The sequence below is a fragment of the Cuculus canorus genome, chromosome 16 (genome assembly GCF_017976375.1).
Source record: "Cuculus canorus isolate bCucCan1 chromosome 16, bCucCan1.pri, whole genome shotgun sequence".
In the NCBI taxonomy this organism is placed as follows: domain Eukaryota; kingdom Metazoa; phylum Chordata; class Aves; order Cuculiformes; family Cuculidae; genus Cuculus; species Cuculus canorus.
The window spans coordinates 5947737-5968366 of NC_071416.1; the positions used below are offsets into that span (position 1 = coordinate 5947737).

Genomic DNA, 20630 nt, shown 5'->3' on the forward strand with positions numbered 1-20630 from the left:
CTAGTTTTTATTTTCCCTGTTGAAATGAGTTTGACTTTGTTTCTGCTGCATCCTTTGAGCATCGTTGGTTGCAGATGGGTAACTTCCACCCTGTTACTCATCTGAGTAATCCCAGGTGGATGGCAGCCATTAAAGAAAGATGCTTTAGCATCTAAATAGATAATCAAAGCTTGAAGTCCTTATAGATGCAGAACTAGAGAACTGTGGGATCCAGTAGGTGCCCGCCCGGGGCTCATTCACCCAAGATGCAGCTGTAGGCTGCTGCCCACTTATTGTTCTTGGTACTACAATGATGAATAGGGGTCAAAGCATAAAGTCAAAATTGGTTGAAATAGACATAAAGAGGGAGAGAAAGAACGAAATAAATGTATGAGTTGTCGACAACTCTCACTTGCTGTGAGAATAAAACTTGTATGCAAACCGGGTCCCAGGCTCTGCGGGAAGAGCCTTCCATGCAAAGAAGGCTCCTTGGGGCTAAGGAAGGGTCTGCCCTCATAAGCAGGAAGCATCCAAATCAGAAATAGATCTTCCTTGGAGAAGCAGCACCTGGGCTGAGCTGCATGAAATGGTCTCTTTCCATACTTCCCAGGTTTTGTGGATATATTAGATGGAATGTCTAATACATGTGTGACAACTATAAACTGGGTGGGAAGTGTCTTAACAGGGTTTGAACCTTCCCAAGAAAGCTTGGTGATCAGTCGTGGCAGGGTGTCTCAGTTGCTAGCTCAGCAGGCAAACTGGGCCATATTTATTTTTAGGTTTACTAAATATTTGGCGCTGTCTGAGTGTGGGGTTCTGTTTTCTGTGGAATTTTCGGTCTTTTTTCTGAAAGCTTTAGGGAGCTGCAGTTTATCAATGGACCATGTTGGGCTATCAGCTGTGTGTTGCAGGGGGTGGGGAATAAGGCTGAATATCCTGTTATTGCTCAGGTTTTAGATACGCATTTAAATATGAATCTCTTACTGTGCTGTGTTAGGAAGCTGGATGCTTTGCTGGTAGAGCGCTCATAGCTTCAATGCTGTTTTTCTGACCAAGTTTCTCTTGTGTAATAAACATCCCTGCAAAACCATAGCAGTGAAAATGCAGCTTTGATATAGCTGAGCCCATCTATAGGCTGGAGATCAGTCTTTCCAGACCTTTGCCAACACAGCTGTGTGGCACAAACACTACCAGTGTAATGCAGGGAAGCGGTTCTTCCACTACGCTGGGTTTTTGACTAAAGCTATGTTTGAGTGGAAGTGACTTCTGCCAGTAAGCAGAAGTGTGCGTCTTAATCCAAGTGGAACTTCCCTTCATTTTGTTCAGTCAAATCAGTTATAGATGTGCAGGCATTATTCTACTGCCGTAGAGACCTCCGTGCAATAGGAGCTTTTAAAAGTGGCCTGAGAACCAGTAGGTGAATCAAGAGAGTTTAACTGTTTTCAAAACGAAATTGTTGAGTGCAAAGGATCAAGAAAAAAATGGATATTTAAAAACTAATGGCCTGAGTATGTGAACTCAGAACACAGAGGTAAGCCTGCTTGGCCAGTGTGGGCGGTTTGTCACTATGTATTTTTGGGAGGAACCAGGACCTCCTGTCAGAGAGATGTCTGGGGTTCCCCTCCAGTATCCGTATCGGTTTCAGTTGCCTTTTTCTCTTATGAGTTATTAATGCTTGAGGTATGCGAAAGCTGGGTATAGATGGAAGTGTAATAGTATCCAGAATTTTATGGTGGAGCTTATTGACTTAGAGGGAGCCACACTGACAAAGGCATTTTCTTCTCCCTGGAAAAGTCTTCATCTTCAACTTTTCTGTAAAAGCTTTTTCTGGTGTAAACTCAGAGGGAAGTAACATTGATGAGAAACAAGAGTGCTGTAATATCTCTTTGGGTGAGAGAGCCAATTACCCCACATCAAATTTTCCTTAGGATCTTTGCAGTGGCTTCTTTGTCTTCCCCTGATTTATGGGTTTTACGGAGAAAAAATGAGGCTTGGATGTGCTTGGGAGGAGAGGGAGCTCCTCAGAGGTGAGTTTGTTGTGTTCAGGGAGGAGAATCTGTCTGAGGCTGCCCCAGGACATGTGATGGAAAGTGTCTTAAAGCCTAGGATGTATTTTCACGGCTGTTGTGGGAGCTTTTTCTGTTTAACACAGCACAGATGTGAATGATAAAATATAAATTGAAGATTAATGTACACCATCTTGGCGTGTGAGAGGTTCAATTATAGGCAGAGCAAGCAGAATAATGGAAAATAGATTTGAGTGACTGTTCAGTTAATATAATTTGCAATGAATTATTCACAACAATTTCTTCACCCAGCTCTTATTGTAATCATTTTCATTCCTTCATTTGCTATGCGTTTGAAACAACTTGCCACAACTTCTGCTTGACACGTAATAAAGTATATCCACGCATCCAGCCCCTTCTCCCCACCCTCCACCCCCACCTCCGTGCAAAGAAGGACAGATTTTAAAGAGCTCAGCATTTTAGGCACTGAGCTCTCTTTAAGAAGTTAATCATAAGTGTTGAAGTGGAGGCTGCGGAACATGCTGGTGTGACCCATAAAAGCTCGTTCTGTCAGGCTCAGAGTGCTGTCAGCTCACAGAGAGGCTCACAAAGGACCCATGGCCATGTTATACCTTGTGTGTGTGTGTGTGTGTGTGTGTGATCTTTCTTTCTGGAGTGATGTGCTGAGACTTTAACCAACAGAAAGCGATCAGCTGGTGTCAAGTGATTCATCTGCATCCCTGAGAGCTGACGTGTGTGCTTCCTACCTGTATGGCATTGTTCGTGCCTGGAGGTGGGAGGAGAAGGCGTTGGGCTTTGCAGTGAGGTCTGTGGCATTGGCAGACTTGAGGAGAAGCACTTGACTTGCTCAGGTCCCTGTCGCTTGTGTTGTGGATTAAGCAGTGGAGCAGATCAGTGGCAGTCAATGGTTTCCAGCACTGCTAAGCATTGCAGTTGTGCCCCCCGCTTTCATATTCTTAAGGCACTGGAAAACCCACAAATGCACATTCCTCCTGAAATTTAGCAGGAAAAAGGACTTGTTCTGCCTGGCCATGTGGAAGGGGCTGTTAGTGGGTGGTGGGCATGGAGAAGGCATCCATGTCATCCCTCCATGTCTCTCTCCCATCTGCCCACAGGGAGCAGGAGTGGTGAAGCTGCTCTTTGCCCTCCGTACCCTACTGCTGGGGGTGGTGAGTAGGAATTGGGGCTGTGCTCTGGTATGAGCTTGGTGGGGCACCGAGTAGATCCCCTTGCTTGTAAAAAGGGCCACATGCAATAGAAAATTGCAGTTCTTGGAGGCTTCTGCCTAGCTGTTGGGATTTGTTGCCTGGAGCATGAGGAATACTGAAGGCAACATCCCTCTGACTTTAGAGAAGAGATCGAGGATGCATTGCTGCCCAGCCCTGTGCTCCCCAGCGGAACCCCTAAATGCAAACTTCAGCATAGGACTGGTTGGAAAGGAGCTTGATCTTTTCTTCAAGCTGTTTTTGCCTGAACTTGGTACCACGTTCATGACTGGGTTCATTACCTAGCTTTTCTCTGCTCTTTCCTGATGTCTTGAGGTTGTCAGTCTTTGATGCATTGGGAGGTACTGGGAAATGTTTTGAGGGCTGTGGTGAGCCAGTCCTGAGGGCAGATGAGAGGCAAGCAAGGGACACTGCGGACATGAGGGCTGCTACGAGAGTTAGTGGAGAATTCAAAGCTGCTTTAGGGTAAGATAAATCCTTCTCTGAATCTTAACCCTTCAAGGATTCGTACAAGCTCGTCAAGCCATGATCACAGAGCCTTCAATGCAAAACCCAATACTCCATAACAAGCTGGAATTTATGCTACTGCTTCTTCCCATGGAGGGGCAGCACTTGTGAGTTAATCTGCCAGCATCTGCTTGTCCAAAACATGTCAGGCAAAACATGATTATGGAGCTGTGTGTCATTAGTACACAATGGCTCCTAAATGACTGAGATTGAATTAAAACCCTAATGGCAGAGCATCCAAAGCAAATAAGAGACAACTCGTCTATCACTCAGCTTGGATTAGGAGAGCGGGAGCTTGAGTCTGGCCAGAAACAGTAGAAGCACAGTCATTAAATTGGATATACTGGCTAGGGTTCAGTGGTCTTATTACTGTCAGGCATGCAAGCGTTGGGGGGTGTGAGCTGGGCATAGGCGTGGGCTTCCTGCCCTGGCCTTTGAGCTGGAAAAAACTCAAACTCTTTGGACTTGCCGTGGTGGGGGATGAGTTTTAGTCTTTGTTGTGTTCTGCTTTTTTTGTATCAGTTTCATCAAGCAGGTGTCAATGCCTTGAAATTATTTCCAGCAAACATAAATTCCATTTTGGGTTGGGTGAAACAATCCTGTGATAAGTATTTTATTTCACTTCTGCCCAGTTATGCCTTCCTTTTTGCGAACATCAGACCAGGGGCTTCCAAACAAAATTTAACTTTGTTTTTTATTTGCCTTTCTTGTAAGTGTATTTTCCAGATCTTTTAAACAAAGCTTCATAAATCAATACTGATGTCACTGTGGATGTGTTTTCCATGTTCTGTTTTGGATGCCAGAAGTGCTCTGTCCCCAGGGACAGCTGTGATTGTTGGGGAAAGAGCTCCCACTAATGGGACAGGGATTGGGGAAAAGCAGAGGCTGCAGGATTCTTTGGGAGTAACCAGCCTTGCAGTCTTTTTTGATTGCCAGCTCACAAGATGGTTTTTACCCTTTTAGCTTAGTGTTCCTTATTTTGCAGCTCTAGTTTCACTTAATGATTGCACCCTTGCCAACAAATATGAGGGGAATGGGACTTGAATATCTGTTGCTACTCTGCCTCCAAGGAGGTGATTATGAACCTCTGGCTTGTGCCTGTGCTGTCAGTGACATTTGAGGAGGTAAGAGCATGAGGTAGTGAAATCTCTGGAGAAAAAGCAGGGAATGAGCAAGTAAACAACAGAAGATGGGCATAGATCATCAAGATCTGTCAGCAGTGTTGAATTTGAAGAGTTCATGGTGTTGCTGTTAATTTGCTCCCTCTGCCAGGCTTATTGCTGTTGCCCTGTGCGAGGTCTGGACCTCAGGGCAAACTTTATTTTTAACTTAGGGGCTAATGGCTTTTCATGTGTTTAAGAAATGTGCGTTTTAATGGAATAAATCTTGTCCTTTCTCTCCAACGCAGTAATAAAAACATAAAGCCTTGGGGAAGCTTTCTTCAAATACCCAACAGTTCATGTGAAATCTCCAAAGCAACCCCAGTGTATTTTCGTTTTGATGTGGTGGGACTCTGGATAATTGGGCTTCTTGTCCTAGACTGATAACTTCTTGAGGCAATCCCCTCCCCAGTGAGATCACAGTTTTAACTTAGGACCCCAAAATCACTGATAGCCTTTGAGCTCTCCCGGGCTGCAGCGTGCAGATGTTGCAGTGCACAAGATAAAAATGCTGATTGTTCCAGCACAACCATAAGAAAATGACAACTCTAATAGCAAAGTCTCCTTTGGAAGGAAGTTGGGGGAAAATAGAATGCTGGTGCTCTCTGCTGGATAAAACCAAGAAGGCTTTTTCCTCACCAGCACTGCAGTGGCTGCAGTTTAATGCCAGCATCTGGCTCTTGGTTGCAAAGTCTTCTGCAGCTCTGCACTGGGACACCCTGACAGCACAGGTTGCTTTTGTCTTGAAGTGGCCAGAGCTGACTGGGAGCAAGAGATGTGTTAAGATGACTGACCTGACTCCTTTCCTCCTGTCTCCTTCCCTTATAGTGTGTTACTTGCTGAAGAGCAACATCAGCCCAGACCTGTGCAACGAAGATGGATTAACCGCACTGCATCAGGTGAGGCATGGAAGGAGATCACAGCTCTCTGCTGCTCCGCACTGTCACGTCTTCTTGCTGCCCTCTGAGCAGACCTGTTGGCATAAACAGAGAGAGCTCTGGTATTTCACTTTGTTTCCTCAGTTAAAGCAGTGAAACTTCCCCATCTGGTGCTGGCAATCCTGTTTTTTGGGGAGCAAACTGAGATCAAACCTTTCTCTTGCTGTATCCCAGACTTTGTTCAGTAATATGGAGAATTGGAGCTGAATTTCAGATGTGAACAACATTTCTTGCACCTTTTAATCTTTGCAGGGTTGGCCTGCAACTCTTAAAGCAGATAAACTCAAATTTAGAGACTTTGGCAACTCAGCAGTTTTGAAACTGGTTTAAACAAGTTTAACAAGTTTTGAAACTGGTTTTAACGAGTTTTTAAATTGGACTTCCAAAAGTCTGCATGAGATGGCGGCAGCTGATCACCAGTAACATACAGACTTGCTATAGCGATGTGTGAGTTTATGTCCTTCCTCTGCACTGATGCCATCAGGGTTTTTCTGTTCTTCTTCCTAAGGCCCCCATCCCCACCCCTGCTCATGACTCCTGATTTTCAGGGTGGAAGCCTCAGGAGAGGCAGAAGGCCTGTGGGACTCGCTGTGCCTGGCAGCTGCCGCCTCCGCTGCTAGGAAACAGTGGCACGATTGTCACACTTGCTCCGAGGGCGGAACAGGGACTCGTGGTTTTCTTTCTGTTAGTCCCTGCGCTAAATGCTCCCATTGACTTGGGATTTTGGATTCTTCTGCAAGTCGCTTGCTCTCTCAAAACTGGATGGATGTTTGCTTCAAAATGCAAACCGATTTCTAGTAAAAGGACCTCTATGGAGAGATGTTATTCTGCACACAGAGAAGCACGGGCAGCCTGCGATGGTGGCAGCCTCGCTGCTTTCACCACCAGCTACTGAAGCCAAGAGGAATCCCACCTTGCCCACTGAGGGATCTGTTATTGTAAAGGTGCATTTGGGAGTTGAGGTGGGAACTTTGCATCCACTACAATTAATTGAATGCCTGAACAGGGAGAAGCTGCCACATGAACGCTCTTGCTGGTTAGTGGTGGTTTCCAGTGAAGGATGCAGCTTCTGTGATAACTTGACTGTGTGACAGGCGTGATTTTAACCTCACTTCCATATACAAATAATAAACTGAAACAGAAATCCATAGCAGGTTCTTGTCGCACAGCTACTGAAATGCTCATTGTGGAGTGATTCAGCCCCATTACAAGCTCATATTGCAGTGCTGAGCTGAGTCTCCGGTATGGGTCTGCAGTTGTGCAGACCACAAGCAGGCTTCTTGCACAAGAACAAATCTTGTTTTCTTTATTCTACACATATTCATGTCAGGAAGAAGTAGGAATGAGGTGGATCAAAGTTCCACCTTTCGCAAAGGAAGCAGTTGAGGCCCTTCTTGCAGGTGGCTTTGGGACTGTGGTTTAAGTGCATCAAGGATGCCGATTTTTTTTTTTTCCCAGAGATGAAAGGTGCACCATGAGGTGCCACCTAATTCTGGGAATCCAGCTTGCATTTCTTCAGGTAACTGTGGTAGGTAGCGTGAGCTGCTGGGACAACTTTTACTCATCACATACCAGTGTGTGGGATTTTGCCTAAGAAAAGGGAACGTCAACTTGTCAGCTTATCCCTTGGTATGTGGTTATACTTGTTGCATTGAATTTCTGCTATGTTTGCTCTTGAATATGAAAGACACATTGGGACAGAAGCCATGCACATATTTGCTCTTGTTCCCTACTGCTTCTGTCCCCAACCAGAAGGTCCTGTAAAACACCAGTGACCTTCAGTCTGCCCAGTGTAGGTGTTCTGCATGGTGCCCTTCTGACCTGCTTGTGCCCAGTGTGGTGTTTAACTCCGTTGGAGATGCTTATTGCAATACGCTACAGGATAAAGTAGATCATCACATGCAGGTACCCTGGTACAACTGAGCAGGTATGAGCCCTCAGCTTCCCAAAGTTATTAAAAACCCAATCTTTCCGCACCTCTTCCTTACCAGTGCTGCATAGACAACTATGAGGAGATAGTGAAGCTTCTTCTCAGCCATGGGGCCGATGTCAACGCAAAGGACAACGAGCTGTGGACTCCATTACATGCAGCAGCTACATGTGGACATATCAACCTTGTGAAGATCCTCATCCAGCAGTAGGTGGCCTTTTCTCTCTTTTTTTGCAGGTCTGATTCTACCTGCAGCTTCTATGGATGGAAACTGAGACTGCTTAGTACCTCGTGAGATTGCAGCAGGGGCGATTATCTCCTGTTTTCAAGCTATTCGTGGGAATCCTTCCAGCTTGGGGGGGAAGGGGGTGGAGGAGGAAGAGCAGAAAGGCTGATGAGATGCAGTAAAAACTTATATGACTTGACTCAGTTTCATGGAGCTTCTGGAGACTGGGCCGAAAGTCAAAGAGACACTGATGTAGGAGGACAGCAGTGTGTTTGTATAGCTCAGGTACTTGGGTGAACTTTGTGACCTGTCTTATTGGCTCTGAATTAGCAACCAGTCACTTCCTTGTAATGCATTTTTTCCTCAGTGGTGTGACGCAGGGTGCCAGGAAGACCATCAGAGGAAGTAACCCACAAAAATGTCCAGTTTCCGCTTTTTTTATTTGCTGCTTAAACCAATGGTAGTACTTTGCAAATGTAAATTTTGATGTAGTTTGCTCTGCTCTAACAGAGGTGAGGGGGGAAGTATCAGGAATCTAAATACAAGTGGATACTGTCTGCTGCCTTTCCATGGCTGGTAACTGTCAAAGTAGTTCAGAATTCAGCTGGAATCATTTAAAAGCTAGCTAAAGTGGCACAGTTCAGAAGGTGCTGGAAATGTTCTACTCTGTGGGAATGGGGAGACAGTGACCAATTTAGCTGGTGATTTTACTTCTGAATAGTGACCTCCAAGAGATCACTAAAGCACTCAGAAGTGCTTTTGGACAATCACAAACTAAAATTCACCAGCTGAGAGGATATTTTTTTTTTTGTTCCTCTTTTTTGCCAACATGCCCTTGGCTAGATGGAAGGCTCTCTCCACTGTTCAGCCCTTTTCTTTCACAACTTTTCTGGTCCTTGAAAACTTTTTGTTAAAGGACTGCCAGATGCCCAGATAACAAACACCTGGGAGCTGCTTGGTGTTGTTATCCAGAAATTCAGCAAACAAATCACTTCTGTGATTGAGGAGCTGCCAGTCTGTCCAGTGCCAGCATCAGGACAGGAATGGCTCAGTGGCTTATATGCCCCACAGCCCATGAAGGAGGTGTAGCATGCTGCCTTTCATCCCCTTCTGGAATTTCTCTTCCCTATTCCAAGCTCCATGGTTTTGCTTCAAATCTTTCTTATCTCACACAAATCCTGGTGACATTTGGGCAAGTATTTAACGCCAGTTAGTTTTTGCTAAGCATTTATCCCAGTGTTTGGCGCTGTCTGCTCTAGGATGTTTGAAGGCCTTTCTTGTGTAATGCCTCTTTCTCCTTGCAGTGGAGCAGACTTGTTGGCAGTGAATGCAGATGGCAACATGCCGTATGACCTCTGTGAAGATGAGCCAACTCTGGATGTCATTGAGACTTGCATGGCCTATCAAGGTAAGGAGAGCATGTAAAAAAAAACCAAAATTGGGTCAGTGTAGTACTAAAAATTACCATGTTTCTCAGCTCTTGATTTGCCTTTGGAGAAAAGCAGAGAGCTGCCTGGCATAGTTTCTTGGAACCTGACTCTGTCTTGTTTCTCTGACTCCTAAATAATGATGAGGGTGAAGGACTGCTGTCAGTCCCCTCAGCTACAAAAGTTCCAAAAAGGATATGAGGTCCTATCAACCAGGAATTAAGACTAACTTTACTCAACTTGTGGAGACAATGAACCTTTCCAACACTTCTCTAATTGGAATTTTACCAGGAATTACACAGGAAAGGATCAATGAGATGCGGGCTGCTCCAGAGCAGGTCATGATCTGTGACATTCATGACATACTTGCGACTGGCCAAGACCTGAACAGGACTGATGCCCAAGGTGCTACGCTGGTGAGTGAAACTGCTGTGGCTTCACTTTCACTTCCTCCAGCCTGTAGGTTACAAAATCTGCCCTGTGGCAGGGGTTAAACTAAATCAACAAGTTTTGCTGTTTCCTTACATACTGGGAAGCACTTAAGAGCCCTAAATTTAAAACATGAAAACGTTATTTTTCTAACCTATATATGTAAGTTATTTTATAAACTACTAGGCAGTTTCCTCTCCAAACAGAATTACATGCAGGTAATAGTGAGTTTTAGTAAGAGGAGCAACCTGCTTCTGACCTGATGGCATCTGCCAAATATGAAATATGCTGCCTGTCCAGATTTAGACTCAAATGTTATCCAAGATATCCCACTGAAACTTGGTGTATAAAACCACTCATGGTCCTTGCAGGTGGTTCATGCTCTGTTCCTTGTCTCGTAGCTACATATAGCTGCAGCCAATGGTTACCTGCATGCAGCTGAAGTCCTTCTTGACCAGGGGGCAAGCCTGGATGTTAAGGACTGGGACGGCTGGGAACCTCTTCACGCTGCTGCTTTCTGGGGACAGGTAATGATTTAGTTGCAAATGTCTTTTATGAGGATGATGTTCCTTTATGCCCAGATAAATTGTGTCTCTGCAAATGGAGGGAATCTGTACTAGGGCTGGACTCACTGGACAGTGACAGATGAGGTCCTTGGGGCTCCAAAAAGAACTGGTTACTGAAAAAGTTTGAGGAGAGTCTGTCTGTGGAGCTGAATGGTAAGAAGAGTATTTAACATCACACACATACCAGAATAATTTGAGGCCAGTTGAGCATGCACGTATTTGCTTCTTATCTTACTCTAACTTTTCAGCATTGGAGAGGAAAGCGATTGCCTAAAATACCTCTGTCAACTTGGCTTTCTTTCCCTTTCTTTAGATGCAGATGGCTGAGTTGCTTGTGTCCCACGGGGCTAGTTTGAGTGCCAGGACATCTTTGGATGAGATGCCAATAGGTGAGTTTACCAAGCTGAAAAAAAAGAGATGGCTGAGAAGCTTTTTCCCCCCAAGTCTGTTGGGGTCTTCACATGGCACTGTCAGAAGCACTAACATTATTTTTCAGGTGTTTTTACGATCAAAGCTGCAGTTACTTTAACTGGGACTGAAGTTTTAAAGTGCCTCCTTCATTACTTTTGAAAATGCTTCTTCCTGCTTATTAGAACAAGGGAGATGGAATTTCTCAAGCATCAAGTCCTTCTCCTGTGTTTTTCCACTCATGCCTCTGTACCTGTGCTTTGGAGTCTCCCTGCTCTTATATTGTAGTCTTGACCATGAACAGCTGTTGAGCACAGCCTTAAGACTTGAATGTCTAGCTTTGCTTTGATGCAGTGAAGCGTGTAAGCTATAAAAGACTGGAGAGGACAGAGCAAGCACACACAACTCTTGGGACAGATTGGAAGTAAAAAATGCCAAAGTGCTAGCATTTGACCATGTGTATTCTAATCTCGTGCAGGTTTTCTTTTGGCAAAAGGTATTCTGAGTCTTAATTGAAAAATCTGTGCATCATTGTTTTGATGGCTGAAAGTTCTCGTCTTCTGTCCTGATCTGCTTTGCTTTTGTCTGTATTCTTTTTTGTTTTCGAGGCTTAATTAAAAATACTGTATCCATGGGAGCTGCTGTCTGGTAATTGCAGAAATGTGTTTTCCTCCCACCTTGAAGCATTGATACAGTGGTCGATACCTCTCTCACCTTTCCATGGGTACAGGCACAGCATGCTGCAGAGATGGGACAAAGCCTAGCTGAACAGAAGGATCATTGCAAAGCTGAGCCCCCATCACAATCAGCAGCTCTTGTTGTCTGCATCTTTTCAGGTGTCCAAACCATTCTGCCTCCTCTAATTTGTTTAGAGATTAATGGGCTTAATAAGCATATTCTGCCTGAATTTCCCTTGTCTTCTTCCTAGCATTCGTACTTGTTTATACTTAGGAAGATGAAGTTAGTAACGTGATCTTAATGGTTCCACATTCGAACCATCTGATTGAAGTCTTGGTTTGTGTGTGCTGTAGATCTGTGTGAAGAGGAGGAATTCAAGGTATTACTTCTGGAGTTGAAACACAAACACGATGTGATCATGAAGTCTCAGATGAGGCATAAATCCTCCCTGAGTCGAAGGACCTCCAGCACTGGCAGCCGGGGGTAAGTGTGGTGTTCCCTGCAGGTCACTTGGTGCATTAGCTTCACCGCCTGGGTGTGGTTGCAGAACACCCTGCCGTGGACACGTGGAGAACAACCCGTCCTTTCTGAATGAACTCTGAAAGGCAGAAGCTGACTTTTGGTTGCTTGAAGGCAGAGTGGTTCATTCACTAGAAAGAGGTGGTGTTTCTTGGGGAGAAAATGGCTCTGCACTGTGATGGTTTAAGAACTGCTCCAAACTGAGAATGAAGTGGTGACAATTTACCCTGTTAAACCACTGATACTGGTGCCTGAGGTTTGGTCCTTCAGACACATTGACTTGAGCTCTCAGTCTTGTCTACAGCTCAGATACTGTGTTCAGAGACAGCTGGCACGGGTCTTTATGTTTACCAGACACCAAAGCAGTCCTGCAGACCACAAAACTCTCTATAAACAGCCTGTAGGCCTTTTCCCTCTACGTGTACTGCACTGATTGCAGAGTAGATTCATTAGATGAGCTGTATGAGATCTAACTCAGATTTACAGTACTATTTTAGACTCCTTAAAATTCCTCACCTTTAATATTCACACTAGTGCCTTTGCTTTGCGTGGGTGCCAGGAAGGTAAATTCACTTTCCATTTCCATGGGAGAGGCTGCAAAGTGTGAGGAGGAGGTGAGAAGATCTACAGGGTAAGAGGAAATGTGATGCCCTGGTCACAGTTTTGATGCCCCTTCTCCTTGTCCCACAGGAAGGTGGTGAGGAGGGCCAGCCTTTCGGACCGAACAAACCTCTACAGGAAAGAGTGTGAGAAAGAGGCCATTGTCTGGCAGCAGCTGGGGGCAGCAGAAGAAGGAAGAAACTCGGGTCTCATTGGAGAAATTGGGGAGACTCGATCTGACCAGGAGAACACAGACCCCGTAAGGAATCTCTTTTGTACTATGGAAGTCACTGAGAAGGGCTGGTAGCGCAGGTTCAGTAACAACGGGTGCCCCGGGATGGAAAGTGGCTGAAAAAATCATAAGCCTCATCCATCACATATAAACGAAAGACCAAATTATCATTTGGTATAAACTGGGATATCCCACTCACATGGAAAGACTGTTTCAGAATTACAGCCGCGTTGTTTTGAGATATGGCCCTGGTGAGCCAGGAAGTTCAGAAACAACTGTGTGCATTTCTCTATGCAGCTAACAAACAGATACTCCTGAAAGAATTGTAATCTTGTTCTGTAGTTATTTGGTTTTAATTGAATTATTGTCATGTTATATTAACACGCTTACCTATCTCTCTCTATATATATATATATTTATTTTTTTTGAGTGAGTTGTTCTGAGTTAACATTCCCTGTTTCTGGCTAGGAACCAGCTCCTGGTTGGGGTTCACAGCATTCTAGGATTCTGTTGGTGGGTGAATTCAACGTTTTTGCTGCTGTACCTGTCTGGTGGAAGGGTTCAGGAAGTTGTCAGAGGGGTAAACCATGGTATGAAGGATAATGGAAGACACACTTCTTTCATATCTTCTCGTTACAGAACTCAGTGCTGGAGAACTCTTCCCTCCTTCCGGAGTTAGCAAACAAAAGCACCCAGTGTGACTCTGAAATCCCCCTCCAGAATGGACTCATGGCATCAGCCAGCACTTACCAGTACACCTTTTCCAACGGGGACGTTTGGAGTATGCACGCTGAGCCTGACAGTGACCCAGGCCACATGCTGCCCTACAGCAATCCGGGGCTCCCTGACATGCCGCAGTACTGGGGTGCCTACAAGGAGCATAACCATCAAACGCTCTCTGAACTTAAGCGGCAGAGGGCAGCAGCCAAACTCCTCAATCACCCTTTCCTCAGCACCCACTTTGGCAGCAGCATGGGAGGAGTTGCCGAGAACGGGGGTGAGGCCAAGTCACACCTAATTGGATCCAGGACTTCTCCCTACAGCTCCAATGGGACCTCGGTGTATTACACAGTGTCCAGTGGGGATCCACCCCTCTTGAAATTCAAAGCTCCCATGGAGGAAATGGAAGAGAAGGTGCATGGGTGCTGCAGAATTTCCTAGTCCTATCCGTTTCTCACCCCAGAGGAAACAAGATGTAGGTGGGCTGATTGGATCCATCACAACAGCCAGGTTGTTTGCATTCCAAAGGGAGATTATGGTTATGGACATCCTGACTGCAGCGGCCTCGTTCATCTTGAATTGTACTTTACCCTTAAAATTACTCCCATTGCAGTTGAATGAGTGATGCAAGGGGAGCAAGAAGGGATGTGCATCCGTATGACGTAAAAAGAGGCATCCTAGTCCTGCTCTCTGGGGAAGAAGGTATGGCGCACTGCCTCCCCATCCTTGGGAAGTCATGAGATGCCTTGGAACGAAGAAAGGATCTGAATTAAAATCTTTGCATCTGAGCCTCTTGCCGTAAGTCACCAAGGTTCTGGAAGGTGATGGCTCAGACCTGAATTTTCACTCTTGGGTGATCCATGTATCCTGGCGGGGCGATCAGCCCTGACATGGGATTTGCAAGAGTGGACAGAGCTGTTTTCCGTACAGCTGGATCCAGCACTTACGGGGCCGAAGCAGCAAGCAAGCGTAGATGCTGCATTTGCATTAGGAGGTTCACAAGGTGTTACCTCCTTGCAGTCACAGCTCACCATCAATAACTCTGCACTCGCTGGGTCCCGTTCTGCTCGTGTAAACTCATCACTGCAGACCGCCATCAGGTTTTAAGCAGAACTTTTCCTGGAACAGGCTTCACTCAATAGGCTTTAAAACTGATGTTGCAATATGGGGCCCTGGCAATAGAATTTTACTGCAATAAAATACTGACAAAGGTCTATATTGGGATAAGTAATTTAAAAACCTTATTTGTACTATTTAGACTCTTAATTTGTTAAAACTGAAAAGGCTTTTGCTGATCTCACTTTCCTATTGATTCTGTTTATTTAATCTGTACGCTCAACACAGATACTAAGGGCAGTATGCTTTGTGTTCTGATTTTTCTGGATTTCCAGAACCACAGGGCTTGGGAGGGATGAGGAGGAAAGGCTTGCCGACACTAATCTAGAAACCTCATGAAAGCGTTTCTAACCTCCCTAGATGTTACAAGATTTGAGTTAACCTGCAGTCTTTGGCTGACAAATAAATGTTGAACATTGCAGCAGAGCAGGGTATATTTTTTTTGTCTATTCTTCCAGCTCCCACGCTGAAGCAGTCAGCAGTGGTTGGCAGCTGTCAGAAGACAAATAACTTGATGTATAAGGGAGTCACCTAGCACCATGCAGGACTTAAAGCCTCTGTGCTGCAGAGCAGCTGGCACATCACCACCAGGTTCTGGTGTAGTTCCTGCTGGCTCTGACAGACCAGAAACACCAGCATGGTCTAACTAGGGGCTTCTGCACTGGTTCTTCAGGCTTTGCATACCTGGGGAAGGTGAAAGGAGAGTGCTGGGGGAGGCAGCTCTGAGAAACTCGCCACAGTTGAGTTAGCAAGTTGTATCTGCAGAAGTAACTATAAATCTTCAACTCTCTTTCTGCACAGAAGGGCTATTGCACACTTAACTATTTGCCTGCATGAATATGTGTCTTCTTGGGCAGTTTAAATTCCAAACTCTGAAAATTTAAGCCTGTTTGGGTCCCTGTAAGTTGTCAGTGGATTAAATCCAGCTCACATAGCTGTGCTTCAGCCAAGCAACAGCAAACGCAGCTTCCACCAATCTTCCTTTTAGCCTGGCAGCTATTAGACATCAATGTTACACTTCACAAGTATGGTCCCTCTTTGGGAATCCTCACAGCCTTTCCTTTTTTCTGGTCTATAAAAAGTTGACTTAGGCTGCCAGAGACTAAGTGCTCCACTCTGCTCCCTATCAAGCCTTGTCCATCACTGGAACTGGATATTTTATGATCCAGGGCTCTAGGCTCCTCATTCTCAGCTCCTGGAGGCAGCAGAGGTGGCTGTGTGTCACCACCACAGTTAAGCCACGCAGGAAACGTGTTGGGACCTGTGAGGGCATTACCAGGCTAACGATATGCTCTTTTGAACTCTGAAGATACGGTTTTCTTCCCTCACCATTTTTAGGAACAAATTAGGAAACGGTGAGGCTTGATCTGATTTGTTTATCACCTCAGTTCAGTTAAAGGCAGGGGAGTTCTTTTTGTGTTTTGAAGCACTCAGAGAAGTTGGGCTTCCCCCAGTATTGAAATGTATATGCTAAATACAGGATTAGCAACTGCTACTTGTGCTTGACTTCACTTTAAGGGATTTTAAAAGTCTTTCTGTAGTAGAAAGATGATTTGGTAACTGGACAGACTTTACTGCATCTGTGTGTGGTTAACAGCAGGTTTTCTGATGACGCTGAGAAAATTCTGCTGGGATAACACCAAGCGTAGCCTGGCTATTACTGAATGAGCAGGAGATGAGCTTTCAGACTCTTCTGTTCTCCCACGGTGGTGAGGATTGCCTCTCCATATCCATCCCAAGGAGAATTCTGGGCTCAGTGTAACAAGTTTAGGTGCTGCTATCCACTAGGTTGGAAGTGGTGCAGAATTCAGGCTCAGCTGTTGCCTTCCCTAACAGGGAAGAAGGAGTCAGACCCTTTTTGTTCCCCAAGCAATATCGCGCTAGGAAGTGTGTTTAAGCCTACCTAGCTCTGAGCAAATGGAAGGAAGATCGGTGAATGCAATAGTGTTAAGTAGTTTGATGCTTGCTTTCCTGAGAGTTGTTAATATATAAAAACCGTAGGAAGCCGGTCCGTTTTAGATGAACAGCTCTTAGTCCATTGGGATTTCATTCCACTTATATGTAAACACTCCAGGAACTCATCACTCCAGCTGTGATCTTGAGCAAACCAACAATTGATTTACTATCAGGCAAAAGATATTTCAAGTTGTAGGTTACAAAACAACCCCCTAATCAGACTCTGTATTGTAATTCTGAATCTGACTGTAATACAGCTCTTCTGGCTTTGTCACTGTGTGCCAAGATGCTCCCTGATGTCGGGTGTTGTCTGATCAAATGTAATCCGTTCTTATTCAGATGAGAGAGTAGGTGACAGATAAATCTTCTGGGATAGGTTTCACAGCCATGCCAAGTGTTTGTCTACTGCTGGCTTTGGGTTGAAGTTGCATCCAAGAGGGACTTGCACAGGCTGTTGGAGAGTGACCTAGAGTGGATTCATGCTTTTGGGTTGGTGACATTTGGGATACAATGGTTGCTGCCTGTGGGGCACTGGCAAATAACACTCCAGGAAGGAGCTAGCAGCTCATGCTGCATTCGGAGTTGGTGGTTTTGGGTCTCGGATGAGCAGCTCTGTTAAAATGGATATTTTACCTGCTTCTCGTCAACTGTTTTGTAGAGGCAAACAAACAGCCTTTTGGGGAACAACAAACACAGATGATGATATGTGCATAGTAGGAGCCTACCTCTAGGGATAGGGCTTTTTAATTTTAAAATTTAACAATGTTAGAACACAGGGGTTTTTATATCTGTGTTTCATCTGAGATATCTGTTTTATATCTGAGAAGGCCATCTCAGTGGAAAGCTCTGAGGTACACAGCGGAAGGCACTTCAGTATTTCATTGGATCTTAATATTGCTAAAAAGCTGTAGGAACTAGAAATCATATTGTAACTGGCATTTCTAGCACTTGGCTTATTAGAGGAAGATTTGGGGGGGTTATGCTATGCTCATTTAGGCTCAATAAACATCTAAGCACAGATTCAAGGTCAGATTAGAGTCACGCTTTTGTTAGCAGTAAGCTAAAGGTGGCAGTTTGTACAGACTACGCAAACGTTTGAGAATATGGATATATTGACGAATCTGTTGTAGGCAGAGCTGACCATGAGAATAACCCTTCTGCCTCCAAAAAAAGGTGCGTCTCAAAACTGTCTCTGCTTTACTGAGCTCAACCGAGGAAGTGCCAGCACTGAAATGTTAGGTAAGGGCTTAAATACCATTACTGGGATATGTTTGATGCCAGACCTGGATTTGGATGTCAGATCATGTACCAAGTGATGTGATTTCAGCCCACTTTGTCTCATTTCTGTGGTGCTCCAGAGTCTTAAAACCCTCCCAGTTTGTGGAAGAACTGACTGTAACTGATGTGATGCTGTAGCATCTTGCAGGTGTGATTGAAGAACCACATGGATGAGGAACTCCTGGTAGGGAAGGAAAAGGCATGACAGGGCAATGGCAATGATAGATTGGTGCAATACTTGATTGATGCAGTAAATTCTCTAGTTCGTTCATCAGGCATTTATTTCATGAAAGCACTTACAAGCTCTCAAACGGCATTACAAGTTCCGTTTAGCACCCTTTTGCTTTAATCTTGGAGCTCTGTTTACCTAAATCTTCTCTGCTCAAACTGAATAAGCAATGCCATGAAATAGGAATATCTTTAACGAGACAGCAATAGCACTGGTCTCCAGTGAGCCAGAGATGAACAGTTGTCCATCTGCTGGAAGGTGTTCTCCCTACATCTGGATATTTCTGTGCCTTATCACACTTGCTAAAGATGACTTGGTAACCGGTATCTGGAAGGTTTGTGGTGATTACAATGATTACACAGTGCTGTCCTTTAAGTTATTTGCTCTTTCAGTTTCTCTCACGATCACTGTTTCTCTCTCCCTAAATACGTAGAAAGGAACTGTGCAGGGTCTTTATTCTAATTTAACACATCGCGTTGACCTTTGTTATAGCAGTTCTCTACAGGCAGAGTCCAGAACACGCTTGTAGTAGCAAGGTCTGGCCTCTTACTACAGAACACAGCTAGCATTCACGCTTTTATTCTGTTTTCCCTGTGGCTGTACAACAGAAATTGTTGTCCCTGGTTGTTCTTCAGCTTTATTCTGCTGTTTCCATGTTGGCCGGACTGGTAATAGACTTCTCATGAGCATCACTGGGTTCTTTAGCAACGCCTGCCATGGCACAATTACGATCTCAAATATTTTGCTGTATCGCAACTGCGGAAGCTATAGTAGAGGAGACTTTGCTCAAGATACCTGTTCCCAAACCTACACCAATGCAATGGTCTCCACCCGCAGCTGGAAGGGAGATACGGGTTTTTAATCGGTGCAGATGCAGCCTTAGCGTTGCCACCTCTGCACTGTCAGCTCAGACTGCGGTGTGAGCACGGACTACAAGAGCATCACAAGCCCTGGCACAGCTCGGTGTGACTGCCGCGCGTTTGGGATGTTAACAAACGACGGCAAGCCTTCTGCAATAATCCGTGATTCTTTCGATCAGTAGTAAACAATGTACAAATAAAACTTGATGAAATGTATTTTATGTGTGTGTGGGGGGGAAAAAATGTAAGAACTGTATATTGTATTAGCAGCTTTGTGTATAAAATGGCATTTTGGCAATCAGAGTCTAATATATTTAAAACTTTTTTTAAAAAAAAGGATATTTGATATTGTACGGAATTGACTTTATTGCTACTGTAAGAATGAAAGGATGGTTCCTTAACCTGTTGAAGCAATGCGTAAAATCTTAAATTGTATGTAAAACTCATGCCAAAAGGGTATGTCTGACAGTATTAGCACCTGGCTCTGTGTCTTTAATAGAGAGATTGACTTTTTTAATTTAAAAATTATATTAAATTTCTTTTAATAAGACAAGAAATGCCACTTGAGTTTTATTTAATTGCTTTCCCTTTTGGCGCTCTGCCTCTCCCACAGCTACAGTTCTGCAGGAACAACCTTGAAGGGTACATCTAGGGATGAGGCTGTTCCTTTTACCTTTTTTCTTTTTTTCTCTTTTTTCCTTCCCACTCCCTTCTCCTTTTCCTTTCCCTCCCCCTTTCTCCTTCCCCTTTTTTTCTTCCCCCCTTTTCATTTTCCCCCTTCTCATTTTTCCTCTTTCCCTTCTTCATTTTTTCCTTTCCTTTATTCCCCCTTTTCTTTTTCCCCTTTTTCCTGTTTCCATTTTCCCCCTTTCATCTTCTCCTTCTTTCCCCTTTTTTCTTTTTCCCTCTTTTTCTTCCTCCTTTTCTCTTCCCCATTTTCGTTTCCCCCTTTTTCCATTTTCCCCCTTTTTCTTCCTCCTTTTCTCTTCCCCCTTTTTTCATTTTCTTCCTTTTTTCATTTTTCCCTTTTCCCCCATTTTTTTTGGTTTTTTCCCCTTCCCCATTTTCCCCCTTTTTTACCTCCCTTTTTCGTTTTTTCCCTTTTTCTTTCATCTACTTTTCCCTTCTTTCTTCCCCCTTTTTCCTTTCTTTCCTTTCCCCCTTTTCCCTTCTTTCTTTCCCCATTCCACCTTTTTTCATTTTTTCCCCTTTCCTTTGTTTCCCCTTTTTGTTTTTTTTCATTTTTCTTTCCCCCTTTTTCCCCCTTTCCCTTTTTTCTTCCCCCCTTTTCATTTTTTTTCCCTTTCTCCCGTTTTCCCCCCTTTTTGACCCCTTTTTCGTTTTTTTTCCTTTTTCTTTCCCCCCCTTTCCCCTTCTTTCCTTTTCTCCTTCTCCCTTTTTTCTTTTCCCTCCCTTTTTTCGTTTTTCCCCCTTTCCCCGTTTTCCCCCTTTTTCGTTTTTTCCTTTTTCTTCCCCCCTTTTCTCTTCTTTCCTTTCCCCCCTTTTCCCTTTCCCCCCTTTGTCCGTTTCCCCCACCTCCCCGCGGCTCCCGGGCGGTCCGCGCCGTTCCCCGCCTCTCGCCGTTCCCGGGGCGGGGCGCGGTCGGGCCAATGGCTCGT

The 20630-nt window shown here is 44.7% G+C and overlaps 1 protein-coding gene across 6 annotated transcripts in view; it reads left to right on the forward strand.

Moving 5' to 3' along the window:
• The window catches only part of PPP1R16B (protein phosphatase 1 regulatory subunit 16B), a 63144-nt gene extending 43636 nt beyond the window's left edge, over window positions 1–19508 (forward strand). For all 6 annotated transcript variants that reach the window (XM_054081628.1, XM_054081630.1, XM_054081629.1 and 3 more), the window contains exons 3-11: window positions 5728–5798; window positions 7829–7974; window positions 9298–9401; window positions 9712–9836; window positions 10251–10376; window positions 10729–10804; window positions 11855–11984; window positions 12711–12879; window positions 13492–19508. In XM_054081628.1, coding sequence (XP_053937603.1) covers window positions 5728–5798; window positions 7829–7974; window positions 9298–9401; window positions 9712–9836; window positions 10251–10376; window positions 10729–10804; window positions 11855–11984; window positions 12711–12879; window positions 13492–14013 — 1469 coding nt within the window. In that variant the 3' untranslated portion in view covers window positions 14014–19508. The remainder of the gene's footprint in view (window positions 1–5727; window positions 5799–7828; window positions 7975–9297; window positions 9402–9711; window positions 9837–10250; window positions 10377–10728; window positions 10805–11854; window positions 11985–12710; window positions 12880–13491) is intronic.
• Window positions 19509–20630: the final 1122 nt, after the last annotated feature.